Raw genomic sequence first — 26,697 nt, forward strand, 5'->3', positions numbered from 1 at the left:
CTATATGGTAGCTACGCCCCAGCAGACTATCCAGTACCTCTTTACGGAACATTTATGATGAATATATACAACTGTAGCTACGTCTATTGAAAAGTGTATTTAGCTTATTTATGATCGGAGATACATAAATGTAAATACATAAAGGACGCATTGTGTCTCCCAGTTTGTCTGGATACAAAGGCACAGGGACCTAGATTCCTAATGTATTACAAAGTCAATTCACTACATTATTCTGTGGTGTCGTCAAACAATAATCAACAAGTATCGTCATGTGATACTTAAAATCTTACACTGTACCGATTCCAAATACAATTTGTGAAATTCGTCGACTAGTTTCAACGTTTCGCTCGCAAAGGATGGCAAAGGATACAAACTATTTCACGTGTTTCGCTTATAATGAGCACTTCTGTTCGATCCTCTATGTGTGACAAGTTAACTGTTACATCGACGTGTACGTTTGTTCAAAATACATTGAAATGAAAGCTTTTAAAATCCGTTTTGCTCGATTCGCCTACATTATGAATTTTGCAATGGTGTTCGGAACGAATTTTTTTTATATGGCTCTTAATTTGCATGCACAAGTGTCCTGAATTCAATCACGGTCCTGATTTCTACTGTATTATTATTAGTGTTGTTATTATTATTAGCAATAGTAGTAGCAGTAGCAGCAGCAGTATTTATTTATTTATTTATTTATTTATTTATTTATTTATTTATTTATTTGTTTATTTAAAAACCTTTTGGTTTTTGTTAGTAATTTATCTCATAAACGTGTACCTGCCTTTTACGTGGATTATATTTTCATTTCGATGTAGTTTTCCTTGTTTTATTGCAGTAAATACTTTTCTCTCACTAAACAGTTTTGCCTCTGCAACTGTTCCTGATGCCTTCGTAAGTGTTCGTGATGCCTTCTTAAGTGTCATTTGTCCCCATCAGAAAATGGACTGTAGCTTAGAATTGTTATGCATAATTATTACTACCTGCCCTTTTGGAAATTACACGCACACACACAAACAAACACACACACATAGATAGATAGATAGATAGATAGATAGATAGATAGATAGATAGATAGATAGATAGATAGATAGATAGATAGATAGACAGGCAGGCAGGCAGGCAGGCAGATAGACAGACAGACAGACAGACAGACAGACAGATAGATAGATAGATAGTAGATAGATAGATAGATAGATAGATAGATAGATAGGTAGATATGAATAGGCATTTCATATTACATGGATAATATTGTATATATTATAATACCTATATATTGTATATATTATATTACATAAGTAGTATAGCAGAATACCCTGGGGACAATGGAAAATTCAGTCAAAAAGTTAGTGGAACCTTCAAGGGATAAGAACTATAGGGACAATGGTAATCACAGTCAAAAAGGTCTTGGGACTGTATAGGGACAATGGGACGTACCATTAATATAGGGACAATATTTATAGGGACAATGGAAACTCCAGTCAAAAAGTCAGTGGGACCTTCAAGGGACAAGAATTACAGGGAGAATGGTAATCCCAGTCAAAAAGGTCTTGGGACTGTATAGGGACAATGGGACGTATCATTAATATAGGGACAACAGGAATGGAGCAGATGAAGTGAGGTCACGGTACTGAAGATTGGTAACAATGTAGCAGGGGCCTGACCCATCGGACCAAAGAGCGGGAAAAAAACCTAGAACGCATGGCGGGACATAAACATATTTAACACATTACCACATACATCATACAGACATAGATGGATGGATATAGATCAATCTATCACACAAATAACTATACAACCGGCTAAAAAATTATGCAAGAAAGTAAATCTTTTCGAAGCATATGTGTGGCCCTGAAACGGGCCTTTGTTTTTCTTATTTTAATTTCTTTTATTCCTCCACCAGCTTCTTATTTTCTGTCCTACACATTTTCTCTTCTTCTTCTCATTTTTCTCACCCTCCTGTTTTTCCCACTCCTCTTCCTCTTTCTTCCTTTCATTTTCTTCTTCATTTTCTATTGTGTCATTCCACTCTTTCGTCCTCTGTATGTCATCTTCATCCTCCTTCTTCTCATTTTCTTCTTTAATCATCTGTCTCAGTTGCTGCTTAGCCTTTTTTAAATTGTTTAATTCTATTATTAAAATGTGCGGACTATAGGCCCCATTTTCAATTCTCACTAATAATACTTCCGCCATGCAAATCGTATCCACCACTTCCCGTAGTTTCAACATTTTATTCGTATGGTTGCTAGCCATCTTCTTCTTTAGTTATTCCGTAGAATGGTGCTAATGACGGACGCTTGACTTTATATTTATCATTCACGGACGTGAAGGAAAACATCCCTTACACTCACTTCACATATTATCTAATATCCACACATGGGAAGAGGAAAAAACAACTCCCAAATATACTATCCACACAAACGTACGCGAACCCATACAAACCCAGAAATATGCTATAAAAACCCACAATATCTACTATCCACACAAACGTACGCGAACTCATACAAACTCCAAAATATACTATCCACACACTAGAAGGAGAAAATACCACAATATTTACTACTCATGCAAACGTACGCGAACCCATACAAACCCAAAATATACTGTCAAAATCCCCAATATCTACTATCCACACACGGGGAGCAGAAATAAAAACACAATATCTACTATCCACACAAACGTACGAGAACGCTTACAAACCTAAACTATACTAGGCACACAAACGCAGGCGCACTCATACAAACACACACTCTACTATCCACACAAACGTACGCGAGCTCATACACACACACACACACACACACACACACACACACACACACACACACACAATCACATCAGTAAAGGTGTGAGTGTTTATAATTACACTACACAACACTCAAACTGGCAACTTGAATAGTCTCTTTTCTAGAGATTTGGTTAGCACTGAGAAGGGCTGTTTTATTTTTGGAACTTCAAATACACCTGGCTAATGCTGGCATCTCCCAGGCCTGACCCCACACATGCAACGTCTACTCCAGTCCTGCTCCCAATTTACATTTGTTCTTGGGAGCGCAAATGCGGGTTGAGTAGCCTCATCATACGAGTCTTCACTTTGTGGGATAGTGAAGACTCTCCTCTGTTTACTATTTTGCAGTCAGGGATGATGAAATCTCCTTATCTATGGCACTGGTACTGGTGCCTGTAGCTGACGTTGTTGTGGTTGTCGTGCTGGTTGTAGTGCTGAAGGCGTCCTCACCTCAGGATTGACCTCAAATAAAGTTCTCAGCATGAGATGATGGATGATTCTTTCTTCCTTCTCTTTCTTCTTTTTCCTCTCCTCCCGATCATCTTCTATTCTCGTACCTTCTTCTTTAACCTCCATAGCCAGTTCGTCAAGGAGGCGCTGGCATACTCAGGTGTCTCTGAAGTTCCAAGAGTTTTGTGATTCTGTTACTCATTCTTCGTAGTTCACAAATCAACGATGGGAAGCCGGACTTGTTGTTGTTGTTGAGTTGAATTATAGAGGTGTTCGTCTGCAATAGACATGTACCTCTGGTTTCTTTGCACACGGTGCAATTTTTGATTACTCCTGAGGGGAGGAATGGTGCCACACCCCTCAGGCATTTATGTACTCACAGAGTACTAATTGATTGGGCCGTTAGTTCGTAGACAGTAGTGGCGTGCCCAAACGATACTAAATGTGAGGCCTAAGTTTTGAGTAGGAATAGTGCAAACCCACACTCATGTATTCAGTTTGCTTTTAGTTGCCCCAGGTGTCAACCTAAGCAGTATGTAACGTCAGCAGCCATTGGCCAGCTATTACGTCACATTTAGGACACCTGGGCTTGTGGCAAGTGGAAATCGTTCCACATCTTGCCACTTTTGTACGAAATCCGAGCGTGGTAAAGGAGGACGAGGTGCTCAGCAAGCCAGCCATGGATGTTGTGTACTTCCCGAAACGCCAGCCCGTACTTATTTCAAATCAAGTCCAGTTGTACTAGTGGACAATAATAAAAACCAATAATGTGTAAGCCACCTCTGTAATTAATCAAATTTTGTAAGTTTATCAATTTGGAATGACTTTTGATCGAACAAGTTTGAATTTTGTGTACGTAGTGTACATACTTGTAAAAAATAGAATACCAATCAGTTAGTCAATGTGACTTATTGTATGAGTTTTCCCACGCATAGGTAAAAGTTTAGTCATGAGTTTAGACGGCGGTACCAATGTAATCAATTTGTTTGTTGAAAACGTTGACCAAAAAGGGACCCCAGTCAAAATGGGTCCCTATGTATTAATTATAGCAATCTATGGAGCCCTTAGAAGGGCTTTTTTTACTCCTGGAATGTGCCACGCCGCTCTTCCCATCGTACGATTTGTTCCGCTGTTCTCTTTTCATGTTTGATGATGTCCGGAAACAGGTAACCGTGGTGGGAGGCGATGTATGCAACGGCTTCAGTCAGTTGGCCGAGTGGGTATCCTGTATAGGCCCGTCTGTAGTGCTGAGGGAGTACTCTGGTTCCGAAGCCCCATTGTGATGGTCTAGGTTGAAAAGAATCCAGGGATCGATACGCTACATATTGTACTGCTCTGACAAACTGTCCAGCAATTTTCGTATTATGTAGCTGTAGATCAAGTCCCATTTCCGTATACTTTTCAACTAGGGGGTCGATATCGTCTTCCTTTGTTTCTGCTACCTCCGCTGCCCATTCTTCGATCGGTGAGCTTTGTTCATCTTCGGTCGATGTTGATACCTCGAGGTCGGCTGCAATGTCGTCTGCCGTTGTAGTGGTTTCTTCAGGTATTGTTGACTGGGGGGTCGGGGTGGTTGTGCCTAACAAATTGTTAAGCCTTTGCAACATATCCGACAAGGTTATGGTTGAGACTGCAGCTGGGTCAGAGTCCTGGGCCCTGTTAATATTGACCGTAGGTATAGGTTGTACATTCAAGACTGTCGGCTGCTGTCTTATGTTGGTTGTGGTACTCGTTGTGGTAGGACTGCTAACATTCTGGGTCTGCAATTGTTCCTCCCTCTGTTGTTGCTGCTGTTTCTTCCCTCCACGTCGAGACCTGGGCCTAATTCTTCGTTCTTCTATTTCTTTTTCTTCCCATATCAATAAGAGTGTTGTTCTCTTATGTTGAGCTCGTAAGCTCCAGCAGGAGGCTATCTTCAGACCAAGTCCATTGATTGCTCTCAACGCCTGTTGTGGGATTAAGATTTCCGTCGCTAGCTCCATTGTTAGGTGTTGCTCCTTCTGTGTTCGCTGCAGACTCATGATGAATGGGAAGCCGGACTGACGAGCGCTCCATTTATATTTGTCAAGCACGGACGTGAAGGAAAACATCCCCACATACCAAAACGTACAAAACCCATGTCATCACCTAAAACAAACAAGGAACGCGCGGACCGAAAAGAAACACTCGCTTACTTTTTACCTACAAACGCTAACTACAAACAGAAACACACAAACAATATTTTGACAAGCCAAGGAAACGAATTGCTTATAGACACTCTTCTATTTATTTTGGACATAAAACAAAGAAACGAAGTGCTTATATACACACTTCTATTTCTTTTAACTTACTAGCATGCAATTAGCAATTGAATTAGTTTCTAGAGTATTGGAATAGCCCTGAAAAGGGCCGATTTTGGGTGGACTGGGAGTTATGGCAATCTTTTATCGTCTAAGACTGCATCCCTGTCTGACGACATGCTTTCCCACAGGATAAGGTCTGCTTCTTCGGAAAGAGAAGGAGAACTATTTCGTGTCTAAACAACAGTCCACAAATCCTGTCTGGTTCCTCCTGTTTCTGTTATTGCTGATGTTCTCTCTCTCTCTCTCTCTCTCTCTCTGCTTCTGAAGTCTGTACTTTTCCATCCACTCTTCATGTTCTTTCTCGAGTTCCTCTCTGAAGACCTCTCCTATCAGGTCTTCAACCACTTTCAGGATTCTGACATTCTCTATCTCTTCAGGCTTGGGTATCAGGTTTTGCCTGGTACGGTGCAAATGAACGTAGGCTTCGTTTAGTTTAGTTAAATTAGAAGGCATCTTCATAGGTTAACGAGTCAATAATGGATGGTCAGCCTGGATACTGCTTCGCTAAATATGGTTCAAGCGTGGACGCGATAGAAAACATCACTACAATGTTTAGAGTCAACACGCTACGATTGTTTGATTTGAGGTTGAGGGATAAAAGTCAAAGAGCACGTATCATGATAAAACAATTGAAAACAAACGACAGACACAATTTTTTCAAGATACAACATTTTTTATTCAAATAACTAACAACCAACAAGTAACCATAAAAAATTTTTTCAAACAAACCTTTTTCAAATATCAATCTTTTTTTGACAAGGTTGACAACTATGTGAAGTGAAGATAGACTTCCACTGTTGGAAGTCATTGGGACATTGATGTACAATACGTTTCCTAGCAAAGGACAAAAGATAACCATAATGGTCACAAAAACATCGATCTACTTTGTCATTGTTTCTAGAAGAGTGACGGTCAAAATAAGTCGCTAAATGTTCTAAAGAATATCCAAGACTGTGTTGATGAAGAAAATATACACAATAGTGTCCACACACCATGGAGTCTGTGCCTTGTAATTCCACATTATTGAAAAGTGTCGTCTGGGCATTTCTTCTCATAAAGTCGATGTGTCGTCTTCCAAAGGTGGACATCCGTACGAATCAAAATACTCCATACAACCTTCTTTATGAAAGTAGACGGCTATCCAGTGGGTTCCTGGGAGATGACTGTCGTCCGTGTTGATGACATGAGCTTGATATTCTTGAGATTTGCGATGAGGCAGTTCATATTTAGCACACACGACAGAGTTCAAAGAAACAGTATACGAACTGTGGTGCAAAGGTTTCTTTTTCTTTCTTGTTTTTTCACAGCTGATGGTAGGTCATTAATTCAATCCTGAATTGTTGCTTGAAAATCTCTGACAAGTAACCGTTTCTTCGCTTCGTCTCCGCACACTGGGTAAAGAGAGCTTCAATGTGATGGATCTCACGAGCCATAAGTGGAGGACAGGAAGGATCACGCAAGCATTTATACCACTGATGCAACACGGCCTCTTCCGAGATGAGACTCCAAACATCGTCCAGCTACTCGTCCAATTTTTCTTCTTGACTCAGCATCATTTATCGTGCTGAATTTGACTGGGATCATCGTGTTGACGTCCATAGCAATCTTCCTTGATGAATTATGCAATTGTTTCTGCCATGTATTTGGCAAAACAGGAGACTAAATGTTGATCTTGTTCTGGCCATCTGGACTTCAACACTATATCATCTTCGTCTTTGTCTTTTTAGTTCAGTTTCCACGGTATCCTCACATTCCATTTCCAAAGATTCTCCACTATTCAAAGAGAGATAACAGACTTCCATAGTTTCTAGTAGTCTAGAATGACGTCTCCCAAACCTTTGATTTCTATGATATTGTCGAATTAGGCATAGAGGACGACGCTTACCGTGTTTTTACGGGTATTGGCTTTGCAAACTAAAGTTCAACAGGAATTTGACCGGATTTTATAGAGTGGGAATGTCCCTCGTCGCTGCCTTGGTCTGGAGTGAAATCAAAGGACCACAAACCGTAACCTTCTGCATAATCCTCGTACGTCATGCCGTGACTGATGTTGGTTCCTAACTGTACCGTGGCCTCGTCCAGGGACAAGTACGATCTCAAGTAATTCTTCTTCTCGTCACTAAAGTTCTTTTCGAAAGGTCTGGTATACAGTGTCTTGACACTTCTACTGACTTCAATCTTTGGCGTATTCTCATGCTGAAACGCAAAAGGATTTTCCTCGAAGGTTCCATTGAAGGCTGTATTTTGACGATACCAATGACCAAACGTTTGGGTAACTGTCCTTGGAACAGATGATCTATGATCATCGATTGATGTTCAGCGGAAATGGTGAAAGTTTTCACTTAAACGCGTCGTATCGGATACTTGGCGGTCGTTCTTCTCAAGGCGTGACTGATGTCGTTTCCCACTTTAGATAACACTTCCACACGTCGTACGTAGAGTCTAACTTCTTGAATGACTGTTTTGTAATAGACAGCATCACTTATGAAATGGAAATCGGCACTGCTACGATTCAGTCTCAGGCGGACATCCACTTCGTTTAGCAAATACTTCTCTTGCAATCACATGTCTAAATGCAAACGATCCATCAGTTCTATGTTACTGTAGGGTCCTTTGATTTAGTTTCGTCGGCCGTTGAATCCCACATTGTGGTTCGGATTTTTATCTGTAATCAAATTGGTATCGTTGAATTTACCCGTCGTGTCATATTTCCATACCACACAAGCATCCAGATGGGTGTTCCTGGCTTATTTTCCATACGTCAATAGATTTTCCAGGTACGCTCGGTAAGGGTAAATATTCAGGCTGTGCTACTGACCAGTTTGTTATTTAAGTACCGATCCGTTCCACTGAACAAGGAATGCATGAAATTGTTGACGGGGCTACTAAATCTTCGTCATTTATATCGATAAAGTCCGTCGTTTGGTCGATCTATTCAGATAGATGTAATCTTCGGGCAGTCCTTTGATTTCAAACTTGATGCGAGCTGATCTTGAGTCCTTGACAGAGGAAACGGGATGAAATTCGACCCATTCTGATTCCTGCATCGTCATAATGGTGGGTTTCATGGCAAACAGATCCAGTTCCGACTTGGAACAGGCGCTAGACTCTCGGTGCATCATTTTCTTTCTTTTTTCCTCTGTGATTATTTTAATAATTAAAAACGTCTAAGTCTCTAGCATTTCTTCTTTCCTTAGTCTGTTTAGCTTTATGAGTGTTTAGTCCTCTGGAAGGATGTCTTTGCCGTCTCTTTTTGCCTTTATTTCTCACCACGTTGTACTCCACCACATCGCCGTCTCTCTCTGCTGTGGCGTCAGAGAAGGGGAATGCCTGACTCGGCAGTGTCCAGGGCATTTATAGGAGTTTCTCGCCGACCCAAGATGTCTTTGCCCCTTTCAAACAATACATTTTTGCCTGCTTTCAAAAAAGAATCCTTGGGGTTTTGTTTGCTAATGATGACATTGTGGAGAAATTCTTTGCCGTCCGTCAACGCGACATCTTTCAAGGCGTGCAATCTTCGTGTCACCATCAGTGTCAAAACTTGGGCCATCGAACGAAAGGCAGATCTCAACATATCTTCTAAACCATGCCCTCGCTGTTAAGCGACTCTTCTGTACACTGGATACATGACTTACATCTTGTTAGAAAATCGTTTTCAAAACTGGAGTTTCACCGTGACTTTTCCTTTGGAAAATGGAATATTTTGTCCCAGATCTCATTTTATAGTAATGTTGACAGTATCGCAATACCACTTATTGACAAGTAAATAGTGAGGATGTACAAATTCGAGGTGAACATGATAGGTATTTCCACCTTCCTGGCCACTGACCGTGGTATAATCCACTGTGAAAGGAATGACACGCATTAACGGTACGGAGGTGTGTCCCAACACGTTTTACTCCACCACATCGGAGTACACAACGATCAAATTGAATCCTTCGCTCAGTTCTACAGCGGATTCAAAAGCCCTGTAAAAATCCATATTACTGTTGATCTTCGGTCTCAGATTATGTGCTACTATATGTGGATGTCCACCCAAAATTTCAAACAAACTACCATTAAACATGATGATCAAAGTTTCGGTATCCTGAAATTTTATCAGTAGACGACGTGCCACTTGATGGTTCTCAACCGTAACTCTTTTTTGGTACTGTTCAGGGTTTTGTCAAATGCTACATCGAACCTGGAAGCAATTGTGTCCACCAAATGTTCATCGCTAAAAGAATAGCCTGACGAAATTTTCAACATGTAGATATTGAATGATGGATTGCTTGCTGACTTTGTTTCACTTGAAAAACCCAATTTTATTTATCTCTTCCTGCAATTGGACGTTCAGGATTTCGACCTGGATAGTGTTTTGCTTTTCAGTGATGTTTTTGATTTGTGTACGGTAAATCATTTCCACCAAAGCCACTTCCCAATGGGCTTTGTGATCTAATTGGATGGTCGGAGGTAATTTGGCCGTATAAAGACACAAAGTGTTATTGGGAAACACCTCCATGGAACTGTAACTGGATAGCGTTAAGTATAATTGGTTGTTGTTGTTCTGTTAGAGTTCTGCTGTCCGAGGGGTTACTGGAAGTCAGAGGAATGTCTAAAGGAGGATTGTTGTTGTTGTTGGAGTGGTGACTGATGTTGGACGCAAGGCTCCCATTGTTCCCGTTTGAGGAGTATTTCAGAGAAGGATTGGGAAGAAGGTAACAGATGCAACTGCTCAGTAAAATGGTCCACAATTGTTTGTCTCCTCGTTGCAAACTCAATTTGGCAATGGCCGCACCGATGACACAATATATTTGGCAGAAAAAGACGATTTGTGTTTTAGTTACACGTAATCCATACCACACCCACAAGGGTGTTTTTGTAGATCTTGCAGAAAAGAACTGGGTGAAGGAGTGGTCACTGCAGTGGTAGCGGTAGCTGAGAATGTGTGGAAGGGAATGATGGTCACTTCTTTTTATAGTCGATGACTTGCGAAGCATCGATCCACGAATCAAAACTGGGAGGATATCCTTTCCAACACACTTTGACTTCTTTAACACGGCGTTTTAACACTGTTCGGATTCTTCGTTTCGATGTCATACACTTCGTCATCTTTTTAGGTTACGCGTTGTAACTCGGGCAAGTAAACCGTTCCTTTTAACACTTCCCCGTTCATGTCTTTCAATTTATAGACGGCAGGATGACTATCACGCACTTGTGCAGTGACATGAAACAATTCAGTGTTCATTTTGGGTAAGTAACCTTTGTCTAAAGTGCGTTTGGTTTTGACAATGCGAACCCAATCACTTGCCGACAACGCTCCACTTTTCATGGGGACTGTCACAGTCGTGGACGTACCAAACAGACGTTTAAAAACAGTCACTTTGTTGTCAGGAGTCACTTCTTGGGGGGTTGCATGATGGTAAGATTGGCTGTACGCTAGAACCAAGTGCGGTAAGACGTTGATGTACTTAAGTGTGTGTTGATGCGTAAAATATTTCCACATGCATTATTTCAAGGTGCGTTCGAAACGTTCCACGATGCTGGCTTTGGTTTCTGGATTCTTGGTGGTGAAAAAATAAATGTCACGTTTCTTTAATTCTTTTTCAAAAGCTTTTCTCAGAAGTTCGGTACCTTTGTCTGTCTGCCATCGAAGAGGGTGATGACCACTTTGTCTCAACAACAGTTGGAGGGCTCGCACTAATTAAGTCCTCTATTTGAAAGTCAAAGGCACCACACGGGCAAATTTGGAAAAGACACCGATGACACAAAACAATATTTGCATCGACGATTGTAGGTGGCCGAATGAGAGACATCGGCTAAATCGGCTTGCCATTGATGATCGATGTCGTCCACTCGGGTGCAACGTCTGGAAAATTTTCGTCGAATGGGTTGGTGTATAGTGTGCGTGACTTGTTCTTGTAAACATCGTTACTCTTGAGATAAACGGAGACTTTTAAGACGGGTTTTGGCAGCACGATACAACTTCTGAACTCCTCCGTATCCCGCAGGATGGGATGGGTCGTAGTAAATGCTGCCTAACATCTTTTCAATTTTTGTTAATGTCACCCATTCTTCACTGATGCTACTCTTGTTTTGTGTGGTATTTTCTTGGCTTGAAACGCTTTGCGTGTCCGGCGAGCGAAAGGTGTCGAGGAGGAGGAGATTTTCTGAACATGGGTAATCGGTTCTTGTTTCACTTCTGTCTTCACTTCATTCCTTTTCCCTTCTGTGGAAAAAGGGGTGGCCATCATCTTTTTAATCCATCCAATTATGTATGTAGGTGGTGTTGATAACTTGAGTACTTTCTCTGGCTGTGTCGTTAACTTGCGTACTTTTTTTGGTGGAGTTTGAAACTCTTCTTCTTCTTCTTCTTTTAACTCTTCTTCTTCTCCTTTTTCGTTTTGGTCACTAGCGGTAGTGGTGATGGACTTTTCATCAGGGTCTTAAAATCGTTCAGAGTTGTCTGAGCTGTTTCGTCTGCAGCTTTCTGGTGAAAGAGTTGCAGTCAATGCAACAGTTGACAGTACCATTGTAATTTCCACAGTCACCAATTGAGATTTTGTTCTGGCAAGTTCATGCCAAACTTCTTTGTAGATCTTCTCTAGCAATTCGTTTGGTAATCATTGAATATTATTTTTGAAATGGAGTTTTAATACTTGTCTCGATGTTGTCCAACGTTTGACTCTTAGCCAAGCTGGTTTCTTAAACGACATGGCATGTCACGTCAATGACTAGCGTCCCACTAAATGTAGATAGTGACAGTGCGGAGACCATCGAGCATGTTCTAGCTAGGCCGTACCTTTCTGCTCCAACTGGTGAGGTGACACACCACAACTGAATCACTTGACTTTATCCCCTTCGCCCAAGTAGAAAACTCCGGCTCTGGCTAATACTTCGGTGGTAGGTCCTCCTAGATATTTAGGTCATTTTCCTTGGAAGGTTTGGAATCGAAAATCAAAGTCGCAGTATTCGGGCAAACGCACAGGGAACGAATATTCATTTTTCGCAGGTTCAATTCGATCAGGTACGGTGAAATCCTCAGAAGTTTACTTAGGGTTGGATGACATCCGTATGGTGGTAGACGCAGTAAAATGATAAGGTGTTTTGTAACGAGTGGCATCTCTTTCGCATCCGTCATGTTTGACAAGCACAGCATCACTTTCCATAGTAGCTGTAGCAGTAGTAGTCATAGCAACGTTTCCCATGAGGATTTACTGCATTGCCGAGGTCACAGCGTACGACATCCCTCTCATCGAAAGGCACAGCATCGCACTCCACTTGAGAATCTCCGAACTTGAATGATGTCTGTTTAACAGCATTCATCTTTCTCGCTTGTGCTTGGTAATTACAAGCAACTATCTATCTTGGACGTTGTCCTTTTTTATATGTTGACCAATATCGACGTGTCGGTACGGTAAAGTGAAGTGGTTGGGAAGCTGCACTCGCTTCTAGTACACAATCTGATACACTTTTTCCAAAGGCCGACTGACAATTCGGTGTGTGGGTAAACGTACAATCTTGTGCAGCTCGTATGTAGTCACTTTAAAGTTTCCATCCTGTCCAGACTGCAAGGCTTCTTTCAGTACGCTAAAGTTCACCACTCGACTGTTGCGATAATTGAGAGTCAGTCCTTTCACTTTACACTCCGTGTGCACTTCTCCTTGTTTGTCCCGGTATTCGTAGTGAGGTCAATGACTAAAGACAGGATCTTGGATTGCCTTTCTTCTTCTGGTCGTCGTCTTCCTCTTGATGTTTGGAATAGTATTTTTGAATGTAGCATTCGTGTTCCACATTCACGATTTGGTGAAAAGTGTAACATCGTTTCTTTCCTCACCATACGTGTGCCTTGGCATTATTGGTACGTATGCCTTGCCCACAAGTATGGCACAATCTCAGGAGTTGACAAGCACTTTTCGTCTGTGAACTTTGCGTCTTCAGATGTTGTTGGTAACAGTCAGGGCTGACAAAAGTTCGCTGACAAGAAGGGCAATGAACTCATTCTTGTCCTTCGTCCAGACAGGGTTGAGAGGCCAAACATCCCTCGCATTTCGATGCACAATGCTTGTGTTGCTCTCGATTATTATATCATAGTCACATTTCTAACAGTAATAACCGTATCCCAGGAATGACGCGATACTGGCAATGGCATCGAAGTGTTCATCGTCATGATAAACGTGAATATATTTTCCGTCTTTGAACTTGTTTGCCTCGAAACAACAGAGGTCCGCGAACTTCCTGAGGGCGACGTTCAAGGTGTAGCGTGGAGCCAAGACGTATGGCAATTTTTGCATTTCAGGAATGCCACACGGTGTGTCTTTGGATAGCCCCGCTTGTTTTAACAGGAGTTCTGCTTCTCTTCGTTGTTTGGCTCGGTTCGATTTTCAAATGTTCGCCATGGCTCTTTACCATTCTGCTGTGTCATTCTCGTCGGCATACGTTCGTCCCACCACGATAGCACGGGCTAAACATATCTGGTCTTGATTGTTGTAATTTGAACGATGTTCGTTTTGGTGCTGCGAAGGTCATCCACCAATAGCACCTTTTTGCGTTGTCCGGCCCCTTTGGGAAGAGACACGTTGGTGATGAACAGTGTCGCTTTTCCATCGGTGATGTAAAACTTGTCGTTGGACTTTTGCACGTGTTGAATCGTGTCGATGACTTAGGAAGGTGTCAATTCTGCTGGGCTGTTAATCTTGATCCAAACGGGGGACTTCAATCTGTCGTGATGCATGGAAAGGCTCAAACAAGCGTCTGTCTTCTTTGGCATCACATTGTAGTTTCAGTGTGCTTAATAAAGAATCCCACAGCTCGGTGATGAACCCTCTGCTTTCTCCAACGGCACTTCAGACTTGAAATCTTTAAACTTCACCGTGTACGTGTAAGCCATAGTTCTAAATATTCTAGAGGAGCGCTTTTCCGTCTCTCGAATGTGATAATAATTTTGAGGGTTTACTGGTGGCTGTGGTGAACTTTGATTGAGTGTAAGCCATAGTTCTAAATATTCTAGAGGAGCGCTTTTCCGTCTCTCGAATGTGATAATAATTTTGAGGGTTTACTGGTGGCTGTGGTGAACTTTGATTGAGTGTTGATTCTCTGGGTCTGGATTCTGACTCACTCACGTCATCTTCAAAATCGCTGGCATGAATTTGAGCCAAGAATTCAGCTTCTGTGCGAGCGATAAATTACGTTTCTGTCTCTTACTTTCTTCTTCATTCTCCACGAAATGATTCGTTCGTTTCAACTTAACTGCAAAAGGTCAAATGACTATATTTTAAATGTCATGGGTCCCTATATCCATGTCAAAACCAAAGTCTTCCCTATATAAATGGTCTTTGTCTTCCGTTCCAGTATTCATTTCACACTCAAACAGACCCGAACGATGGAACAGCCCATACATATCGAACTTCTGATCAGAGCTTTGCGAGGTGTCATACGAGAGTTTTATTTAGACAAGCCGACGGACTACTCCCCCTCATTTCGAGACAAAAGTCAAGATACTTGCTATATCTTTAAGAAGAAAGTGCATTGGGCTACAGAGTGTCCAGACCGTCAAACACGCAAGACAGGTGACAGAAGAGACAAAAGTCAAGATAAATGTTATCATTGTCAAGAGAACGGACATTGGTCTTCAGAATGCCGTAAAAGAAAAAACAGGAGCAAGACGATGAGAGGGGCTCCGAACAGAAAGAAGAGGTACTCTCCCAAAAGGAAGAACCCAGACACGTCCAGAAAGAGAAGAAAAGAAGACGAGGAGAAAGTGACGAAGAAGAGGACGAAAAACCTGTGAAAGTAAAGAAATTCACAACAACAAAAAAACAGAGAGAGTGAACAAACACACATAAGATGTCTGTGAACTTTTTAAAGTGTTGTGTTGTGAATTGGATTGTAAACTTTGTACCAAAATAGACCAGACAGAACACGTGTCTCTTGGTTTTTAATTTTTAGAGATAGGACCTACACTCACGCATTCACACACGTACATCATTGAGCAAATATGGGATTTTGAGTTTTAATTTATTTTGTCAAAATAAATAATATCTCTTTTCGAGTGAAGTGGGTGGCCCTGAAAAGGACCGTTTGGGTATTTGTTTTTTTTTTAAAACAAACTCAGGAACGGGACGTAAACCTCTTTAACTGCCTTCTGCTTTCGCTACGGTCAAGGCCTACTTCTGTACTGGCTCCTGTCAATGATTTGGTAGAAATCACTAGAGGTGGTATAGCAGGTGTAGTAACAGGGTTGGACTGTTTGGCTCGGTAAGGTCGTTTTCTCTTGGGTAGTAATAAAGAAGTCTGATACATTTGTTTCTGACTCCTTAACTCTGCCAAAATATCTAAGAGTATCGTTACTGTTTGACTTTCACTGTCCTCCTTCTCTCTTAGACCTTGTTTCTTCTCTGCTGATTTTTCATGTCGTTCCGTTCTTGCTTCTTCTTCTTCTCGCTGTTGTTGTTGAAGGAGAAAAGCTTGTTCTGCTTCCTCTTGCTATTGTAAAGTTTCTCAAATTCTTCTTTCCGTCTCTGTTTAAAATCCTCGACGTGTGGTAAAGAAGGAGAAGGTGTCGAAGGTATTGGTACCGGAAAAAATTCTTGCGAATAAAAAGCAATCTACTAAATTTCAATTAACATCGGTCTCTTCTGGAAGTTAGACTGTTTTGACATTGGTAACCAGTGCTATACCATCGCTTTTCGTCCAAACGGCCGGTGCACCCCAATTCATCGACTTCTTATTTTCTGTCATGTTTGAAAACTCTGTCCATGGATTCACTCCGCACAGGCGCTAGCGCATCTATATAGGGAATGTGAATTCCAAGGCCGCTCTCTTCGGATCGGAAGAAAGACTCAGCAATGTGACTGAATTTTATAAAGCGTGTTAGGATTGGTGAAATAACTCAATCCGTTTTGGTCCTTTCTTCCACTATAAATAAACCAGTTCACTTCATTCCCTTCACCTGTTCTCGTCACAAGATGTGGACTAATGTAGAAGCATCTACTCTCGTATCGTCGATGCTATTCTGTACGGACTTACCCGTGTATGTTAAATCATCATGGACAATTATCCGAATCACCGATCTATGTGGAGAGACAAGGCTGTTTAAAGAGAGTCCTCATCAACGGTCGAGAAGTCAGACGAAGTTTGAGGAAGAAAAGAAGACTTATGCAATGCCCTCTATGTTAACGGAATGATGTTAACAAAACAACAAAGGCCCTTTTCAGGGCCACTCATATGCCTCGAAAAGAGTTACTCTCTTGACTAAACATTTTTAGTCGGTTGTATAGTTATTTGTGGGATAGATTGATGTTCATCCATCTATGTCTGTATGTTGTATGTTGTATGTGTTATGTATGTCAATGTCACGCCAAGCGTTCTAGGTTTTTTTCCCCCGATCTTTGGTCCGATTGAGGTCATCCCCTTTGATTGATTGATTGGATTTACGTCGCGCGCGCCCAGAAGGGTACGTGCCCTTTGCTTCATTGCTGCCAATCTTCAGAACCGTGAGGTAACCACACCTGTTCCATTTATATTGTCCCTATATCAATGGTAAGTCACATTGTCCCTGTACAGTCCCAAGACCTTTTTGACTGGGATTTACATCGTCCCTATAACTCTTGTCCCCAGAAGGTCACGCGACCTTTTTGACTGGATTTTCCTTTATCCCCTGGCTATCCCACTATACTACTTACATACATCAATTTGCGTGGATCATTTGCATAGACAATATTACATATATCATGTCATATAGTTCGTATTGTGTACAGATTGTTAGATTCCGAATGAGATATGAAAACACATGAAAAATGTACCAAAGATGCTTGATGAATCAGATAATAGCCATATCGAAAAGAAGAAGGCGATAAGGATAAGAAGAAAAACGGATGTGTTACAAGGAATTTACACGTGTGTAGTCAGTCACAAAGTCAATACTGTGTTTAGCAAAATTCCAAATTAAGTTATAGATTACGAATAATTTAAATGGCACTTTCAACATTCAATGATACCTCTCTCTCTCTCTCTCTCTCTCTCATACACACACATGTAAATCCACGTACATTTTTATTTATTTCATCTTTTCAACCAAACCCTTATACATATCACCACTTTCCCGCAAAGTGATGACTTTGGTTGTTAAATTTTATTCAATTAATGCACAAAAACACTTGAAAATAACTCTTGATTTCACGTTTACACTAATTCATAGCTAAATAGATGATGTATTTGCTATAAATAATCCATACTCAATCAAGATCAACATTAATTTTCTGTTCGAGAATCAAAAAGCCAACGAAGGTTATATTTAATCGAATAATAAAAAAGTGTTTGTTTTGTATCTTGTATCAAGAGGTCCTCCATCTAATAAGAGTAATCCATTAATCCTAATTTATATGTTTGCCATATCTTGAACTTGTTAAACATGAATACACTTGTTTGGATCAGAATTGCTTGAACAAAACATTCTAGCGATGAACAGTTGTCCTGAGAAATGAATGATCTGAGTCGAAAGGAAGATAGTTCTGATTCAGATTATAGCATGGTCATGAATTACATAGCAATATGCGATTTGCGCCTTCGTCCAGGACAATCGCAGCCATATCGCATTCGACTGACTATGGATCGTGTCGAATAGCATACGACCGGTGACGGTATTTGCTACGCTGCAGTTGACTGACCGCCAAACAATAGATAAAACACGGAACTCCAAGAACTGTACGTCATAAATCCATATGTGCCTGCTACCGACTAAATCGAAAGATACAATCGCAACCGGTACGATAAAGGAGTGCGTGTTTTTATCGCCCTTGGTTTGAGACGCGGGACAAGACCTTGTATAGTCGATTATGGATAAGAGTTGGCTAGAAAGCAAATAAAAATTCTTGTCATTATAACTTCGGTATTTCTCGTTTTATTTTCATGAAATGTTCACTAATATACCTAAATGTTTGTTCAAACACTTAAAAAGTTTCCAAACGATAAGCCTTCGTTTTAAATAAATAAATATGCAAATGAGATGGCGGAAAATCCTATGTTTTTTCCGAAGAGTCATATCGTATGTTATTTGATCTCAGAGAGCACAAAATGAGAATTATGCACTAAAAACAGATCTTTCTACATACAAGTATTTATTTGTTTATTAATTGAGCGCATGCGTTAGAAAATATTCTACCATGAGATGAAATGCACTGTGGGTAAAATCAATGGAAGGAACTCAACTGGAGGGTAACAGCACTTATTGAAATCGTTTTTATACATGTTCTCCTGACAAGGGCCGGAAAATCCAATAGGCTAAAAAGCCTATAGAATTGGACCCTCATTTAGGCCACCCAGCCCATAGGCTAACAAACCATCCAGTCCCATGCTGAAGTAAGGATATGCGACGGTAGTACAGCCATCGGAAAGTTTGGACTCATTAGATACTGTTGTGTAAAAATTGACAATATTTTGCAATATGTAATACATACTTAGACACTTTCCTCATGTTAGTCTTTGCCTACTCATAACCTTAATCCGACCCTACACGTGACTTACGCGACAGTAAAAGCGTTTTAAGAAGGTGGCTGCTGGAGTAAACAGGTATATTATGCTGGTTATTGCTCTTGTAGACTGTGTACTAATTTGAAAATTATAATTAAGTACCATATCTTGCATCAATTTATTTGTAAAAATTTTGTTTAGGGAACATCATCGTCTTTATTATTATCACCATTATTATTAATAGTAGTAATATTAGTATTGTTAGCAATGGTGGTATTGTCGTTATTTTGCTGTTGTTGTTGTTGTTACCATCAACTTGATATTACTAATATTTATTTCTGTTTTGTTTGGACTTTTGGCGTTTTTGTTTTTGGTGTTGTTGTTGTTGCTGCTGTTGTTAAATTAATAAATAATTTCCCTACATTCTTATATTGTTTTGTTTTCAAATTATCCAATTTTAAACAATGCACTTTCTCATCCCGTCATTAATGCAATCAAAGTTGTGGAGAGATAGTGTCGTCTTAGATCTCGTCCTTTAATCCCATCTAATTTACCGCACTAATTTACCATACTATACTAATTTACCGTACCCTTGGATGGTATTTGTTTAATAAAGATAAGCTCTTAATCTGTAACAAGTATTCCATATAAGGGAAAAGAAAATTGCAATGTTATAAGAGTTAGTTCCCTTTCAATTTTTTTTCTTCTCTATTTCACATTAGAATGCAAACTTGCATGCGTTCGTGGCCACTCAAAAATAGCTCGACTAAAATCATTACCTGTCTTAAACATTTCTCTAAATTTAATTTAATAGATTATTGGCATTCACATAACCTAACATTCCCATCCGCGTTTGACGTGTGTTAATATGTTATGTTGAAAATGTTACCTCCCCTGTTTGCTAAGACGGTCTATACGGCCTAACAGATTAAAATATACGGCGTTGTAATACGTATGCCAGGAATCAAAATCAAGACGTTGAATCAATAACAATTGAAACTCGCTTTTAAATTAATGTTATATCATCGCCTCCAAGAAAATACCTAACATCCTGGCAGTGTGTGTGTGTGTGTGTGTATATATATATATATATATATATATATATATATATATATATATATATATATATATATATATATATATATCGCAGTTTTAATTTTTAATTATAAATTTTTCTAAAGATTCTAGGTTTGTTTCCTTTGGGTCTCAGTGTGAAGTCTTACGTACATGAATAACACAAGTTTATAAAACCCACCATCTTTATTATGACATTTTCAGATTGGAAAGAAATCAAATCCTGTCTGAGAAGAAGAAAAAAATATTCCCAATAGGAATATGTATTTTTAAAATATAGTTCGGTTGAAACTCATAACTTAATCAAGGTAGCGGAAATGCCAATATGAAAAAGAAAACAATCGAAACCTGTCAAAGGCAAATAAAACAATGCTGAGGTGATATTTCCGACGACGTTGATTAGAAATCTATCAAATATGAAATCAGGCAAGAAGCCAGTTTCTGTGCCAACACTTCTAGACCAAGCAGAGAGAATTAAAATGAGGCACGGCATCACTTTATGGTAATACAATAAGCCAACCAAAATGTGTCGACACACGGTATACTGGCTTGCTGAAAGATCGATTGGCTGTGTCAGTATTATGTACTTTCTCAGCGTGATTTTAATTTCCTGATAACACTTCCAGCAATAAGAACGGATCAATGTCGGGAATGTGATGATAAAACTTTCTCCCTTAATATCCGTGTATCTGTCTTTTCCTTCGCCCGCTTCTAGGATTATATGTCTGTCTCTTCTGTTTATTTACATCGTCAGTGTGTTCTTTTTGTCTGTACTGCTGTCTAGTTAAATGACCTTGACCGTCGTCTGCCTATTTCACTTAAACGCTTAAAGCTATGTCAAGGTATCACAATCTTACCAGTCTGCTTGCATGCCCGTCACTCTCCGTTCGTCCACCTATTCCGTCCGTTTTTGTGTATGGCCGTCTGTAATAGGACAGGTACGGAGGACAGGTACGTAATTCGATATGTACTAGGAGAGGTACATAGTTAGATAGGTACTGGGGCAGATATATAGATATGTACCTGGACAGGTACATAGTAGTTAGGCTCTAGGACAGGTACATAGTAGTTAGGCTCTAGAACAGGTACGTAGTTAGATACTAGGACAGGAACGTATGTACTAGGACAGGTACGTACGTATATAGGGACCAGCACAGTTACGTAGTTAGATAGGTATAGTGACAGTTACGTAGTTAGATAGGTATTAGGATAGTTACGTAGTTAGATAAGTAGTAGACAGGTACATAGTTGGATGGGTACTGGGACAGGTAGGTAGGGTGGTGGGAGTATGTTGGGATTTGGAGGGGGCAAAATAAGTTGGCCAAGATAGGTATGAGTGACGTATCCAGTATCATACAAAGCCGGTTCATTATACATGAGAAAAATATTATATTGCTCGTAATGCATGTGGGAAAGAATAAACTTACATACAGTTATATTAATATTATAAATACAGGTTGGAGATTTCTAATTCGTTCCAAGCAAGGACTGGACGTGTACCGCGAGTAGATACGTGCTCATAGAGATGTGTTAACGGGAACAAACTCGCAAGGGAAACGAAAATTAACATTTAGCTTATGCAGGAACCCAATGTATGTATGTATGTATGTATGTATGTACATAGGTAGGTAGGTTTTATCTACCCATGCGTCATGCGTCAAATACGCATACTTTTCCGATTTGACGCACAAAAGTCGTCGACGGTACGTACATTGACACACCCCAATATTATGTTTTGCTGATTAACACAAAACAAAGGTTTGGTCTAGAAATCGTCGCTGGTAAGTAAACTGACACAATCCAATGTTATGTTTTGCTGATTAACACAAAACAAAGGTTTGGTCTAAAAATCGTCTCTGGTACGTAAACTGACGCACCCCAATGTTGTGTTTTGCTAATTAACACAAAAAAAGGTTTGCTACAACTACTTTATTGGCTAGATTACAACTCTCTCAAACAGGGAAAACGCGTATATCAGCTACTTACGCTGATGTTATCTTAATACATAGGGTTACAAGTGAGTGTTGTGCCTGGAGCTGACCTTGTGTGACATGTAGCTGTCACATCATTTGTAGCAACAGGATGTTAGAACCGTATAATCACCTTACCTAAGAAAGAGGCGGAATATAAGCACCTGATTTTAATGTGATTCTCACGAGAAATTATCTTATGCTCATCCTTGTCACTCAACGAAACAACAATTATTTTGTTCCGAGATACAGTCAGCATTCGACTGAAAATGGCGTCCTAGGCAAAAATATTAAATAGATCCGAAACAAACGACATTATCACTTGAACCGCGCTTTTACGACGACCGTCGATAATAGTATTGTTATCGAACCAGTGGAGCCTTCATCATCTAAAGATGAGGTACTGGTTACTCGTAAGATAAAACGTCATTTTGTGCAGCAGTAGCTGAAAACATACAGCTGGCTACGTTTTCAAAAAGAGTTAAGTCGAGATAAGAATGTGACATTGAAGACGCCTTTTATGTTTTGACGTATATGTACACAGGCTAAAAAAAACTCCGTGACCAAATGTGCACAAAAAAAAAACATTTAGAACAGTACACTGGCAAGGCATGCTGGGTTGCCAGAATACAAGCTGCTGATTGAAGGTCCACAACACCAGGCAGATTTTAATGCAGTTTTACAAGCAAGACATAGCAGTTAAAGTGCTACTTAAGTGTGTACATTGGTTGAGTGAAGAACACATCCCTTTTTTAAATACAAATCTCTTCCCAATTTAATACACGACTTAACGACTGAAGAAATTGATGTAATTGCCATTTTGGAGAATTCTGCCGTTCGGTATGACTTGGCAACTACCTGTTCAAAGTTACAGGAGAGCCTGTCAAATATTGTTGAGGATAGTCTATTACATGACCTGCACAATTTGTCATTTGTGACGGCAGCGGCAAATGAAAGCACTGACACATCCAACAATAAACGGCTTGTCATATATGCTCAGATTATTTCTGATGACATGAAACCATCAACAAAGTTTTTTAACAAATATAGAATGTTCAGATGCTTCTGGGAAGGGAATTGGCTTTAGTCAGATTATATAACTAATGTTTTTGTTGTGTATTTAAACAATATAACTGAAGATTGACCATCGGCTTGAATAGGACATAGATTTGGATTTTGACTCACTGTTTTTGCCTTCATGAGTCAAATGACTTACATAAAGCCATTTGTAGCTAAAACACTGTATGTATGTATGTATGTATGTATGTATATGTATCTACGTACGTAATGTATGCATGTATGTGTGCTTGTATGTATGTATGTATGTATGTCTGTATGTATGTATGTATGTATGTATCAGGTCGTATGCTGCGATAAACCTATTAATTCAGAGTCGCACATATGCACAATTTAATCACTCAGAAGCTGAAATAATGATTTAGGACGACCCTGCTTGTCCCCTAAAATAAATTTCCCCTTATTCCATACAATGTGCTTTCTGCCCCCTGCTATTATTTGGGGAAAACGCCAATTTATTACAAAATTGCCTCCTGCTGAGAGAATTGGACCGCTCTACCTGTCTGCTCCATTCAGCATTAAAGAGTAACTAGCAGATCGTATGCTGCGATAAACCTATTAACTACAGGTAACTATCGTAGGAAACCGGTAACTTTATCAAACACACAAACCTGATTAACGTATACGATTACACACAGTTTTATCTGGTGATATGTGTTTGATAACAAATTTATAAAAATAGTATAAGTGAAATTTAATACATTCGTCTTTTCTAAAGTTAAATAATTTTTTGTATTATTTTATTCTTTCATTCGACAAACGCTGCAACAACTAGTATTCAACAGTTAGCGAGTCATTATCACGTTGTCTGCCAAAAGAAAAAGAAGAGCATTCTCTCGACCTATCTTTCCGACAAAAATTGTGCCATTTGTTTTTGCACATTAGACGTATTATAGAATAAAGCAGCGGATTAAATTATATCGTCTTTTTTATCTTGAGAATAAAGACCTAGTAAAGTTTAACGAGATGAAAAGAAAAACAAAAAGAAAACAACAACATAATTGTTATTAACGAAAACTAGTTATAGCATCCAAACAACCAAAATAATGATGATTATAATACAACTATATTAATCGCCCGTCCTAGGACAGGAATAGTAATAAAATTGGAAGAGCGTAGTACTAATATTAGTACCCCTACTTCATGGACGGGGGTTGGGGGCGGTAATAACGATTTATTTGGGTGTAATTCACACCCGGCTCTTTCCAGCCTCTTCACGTATGCTTAAAGAAACTAAATATCCCTTTTATTTAATACCAGAGATGTTGTTTATTATTGTATAAATATTTGTAAAATATCGTTTACTTTCTTTATCAAATATTTTCTTTTGAATCTTTTGAATCATCAGCTATATTAGTTCAAGTGATTGCTTTCGTTTTCAAAGGTGTGTGTGTGCGTGCGTGCGTGCGTGTGTGCGTGCGTGTGTGTGTCTGTGTGTGAGAGAGATAAAGACACTGTCACCTTATTTGGAAACGTAAACAGATCGTAGTAATATGGTATACATTGAATAACGTATCGTAGAATATCCAAAATATGTCATATCAAGCCTTATTTTGAAAACAAATTACTACAGAAATCTCCTGTTATCTGGTATGGTGGACAAGGTACGATAGCGTAAACATTCCAATATAATTTAAATGATATAGGTTTAATAACTTTATCATGTGCCAAACTTTATGAAAAACTTTACTTGGGTAAGAGATTTGAACTAAAACCATCTTTCTGTCGTTAGTAATGGTTTTATTTTCTCCATTGTAATGTACAGGATCAGCTCATAACCTCAACCACATCGAGGCTACGAGATTGTGACTAGGGTGAGCTAGCGTAAAAGAAAGTTTGAAGAATAAAATTCAAAATAGTGTAAAAAGGCGTACATGCCACCGCGAGTTTCGAACTCAGGACCTCTTGTTTGGCAAGCGTTACACAGAAAGAAAGACGCATATGGATGTTTGTTTATATATTACAATGATTTACATTACAGTGACCTTGACTTTGAAATCTGGTACAGAAATCCTGCATTGTAATGGTACATATATAAGCTTCAGCTTTCATTACTATGATTAAAACTATGATAAAGCAATAAAATGAACCTGAAGACGGTCAGAAATTCAAATGTGACCTTCTTATGACCTTGGTTATTTGCATTCGGAATGGGATACGCTTTATAGTCTGTGTGTATATTTAACGTGTTCGGAACATACATCGGTCTGGATGTTAAAGTGCTCTCTGTAACGATGTTATTGTAACTTTCCTACTAACTTTCACCCCGCATATACGACAATCGTTCGGGAAATGATGCAGCTCTTTGCTCTCAATTAATCATTGAAATATCTCTAAAGGTAGCATAAAATTAGAGCACCTGCTCAGAATATTCGATATGAAGTTGCTATAACCTCAATGTGATTAAAATAAAATCGCTGTCCAACATGAAGATCTGACGACGATCGCTTACGAGTCGTGTTCTGGTGACCTTTGAATTAAGCCAACGTAAATGCAGTTTTCATAAATCTGAAAGTGAATCAAATCGTTCGGTATACATCGATGCTCTTCATTCACACTGATCAGTTCAAACGCGAAGATATAAGATTTCATCTGATTGATTGATACAAATTAGCGATTATGGTAGTAACATAAGTTACCAGATCATGCACGCCTAAAAGGACGCTGTCAGATTGCTGTAACATTGACGTTTGAGTTTGAGGTAGAGTCATAATCAGGGTACGCGACACACTGTCATGTCTGCGTAGAACGTCCAAATCTGTTTCTGACACGGGTGGAATCACTTCTATTGTGAACAAGAAACGGAAAAGACTCGACATTCCGAACTTGACAGAACACGATGTAAAACCTGGATAAAAAGATTTATCAAACGTTTTCAAGGAGGTCAGAAGTTTTACTTCAGAGGTGAAGCAAAGTATGGCAAAATGGCGGTTGTTCGGATGGATGGGCAGAATGTATTTATATGAACCTCCTCCCATATTGGGAGGGGCGTGGAATATAAAGAAATAAAATTAAACGGAAAACAATAAGCTTCTAAGCTATGGTTACTTTGATTAGCTAAAGTAAACAAAAATGATAACAAAGCATTTACTCTTTTTTTCGTATTTGAAGCAGTTAGTGTGTTGAGCGTAATGCAAGCTATTACCCAGTTCTTAAATGTACATGACATGAAATCTAATAGTTTTGTTAAGATGAAATCAAAGTCAAAGATTATATTAAAGCAACGTCTGAAATGTACACTACGGTTGGCTAAATTATCTTACCCCTTTGTTTCCAAATGTCGACGCTTTCTGAAGAAACAAAACTATAGAATTATGTTGACTATTCTGTATATATGATCAAAGACAAAATAGACTAATCTAGTTTCGATTTAAATAGAACTGATGCAGAGAACATGCACAAAAATAGCATTGTGATCTGAAAAATTTTGAACAAATATGGTCTTCAATATCTATATGCAAAAATGCGAAAAAATACTTTGTTGTAATACAGTCTTCTTTACAGTGTATGCGTGTGTGTGTGTGTGTGAGAGAGAGAGAGAGAGAGAGAG

At 39.4% G+C, this 26,697-nt stretch overlaps 1 protein-coding gene across 2 annotated transcripts in view; it reads right to left on the reverse strand.

Moving 5' to 3' along the window:
• LOC149790628 (uncharacterized) overlaps positions 1 to 26,697 on the reverse strand; it is a 158,571-nt gene that overhangs the window by 20,693 nt on the left and 111,181 nt on the right. Inside the window, exon 2 of one of the 2 annotated variants that reach the window (XM_089972746.1) lies at positions 26,411 to 26,437. The exons of the other annotated variant lie outside the window; for it this stretch is intronic. Within the exon in view, the coding sequence (XP_089828872.1) occupies positions 26,411 to 26,437 (27 nt within the window). The remainder of the gene's footprint in view (positions 1 to 26,410; positions 26,438 to 26,697) is intronic. 2 annotated transcript variants of the gene reach the window in all.

Source organism: Sinohyriopsis cumingii, chromosome 10 (genome assembly GCF_028554795.1).
Source record: "Sinohyriopsis cumingii isolate HCF-2022 chromosome 10, ASM2855479v2, whole genome shotgun sequence".
Taxonomy (NCBI): Eukaryota; Metazoa; Mollusca; class Bivalvia; order Unionida; family Unionidae; genus Sinohyriopsis; species Sinohyriopsis cumingii.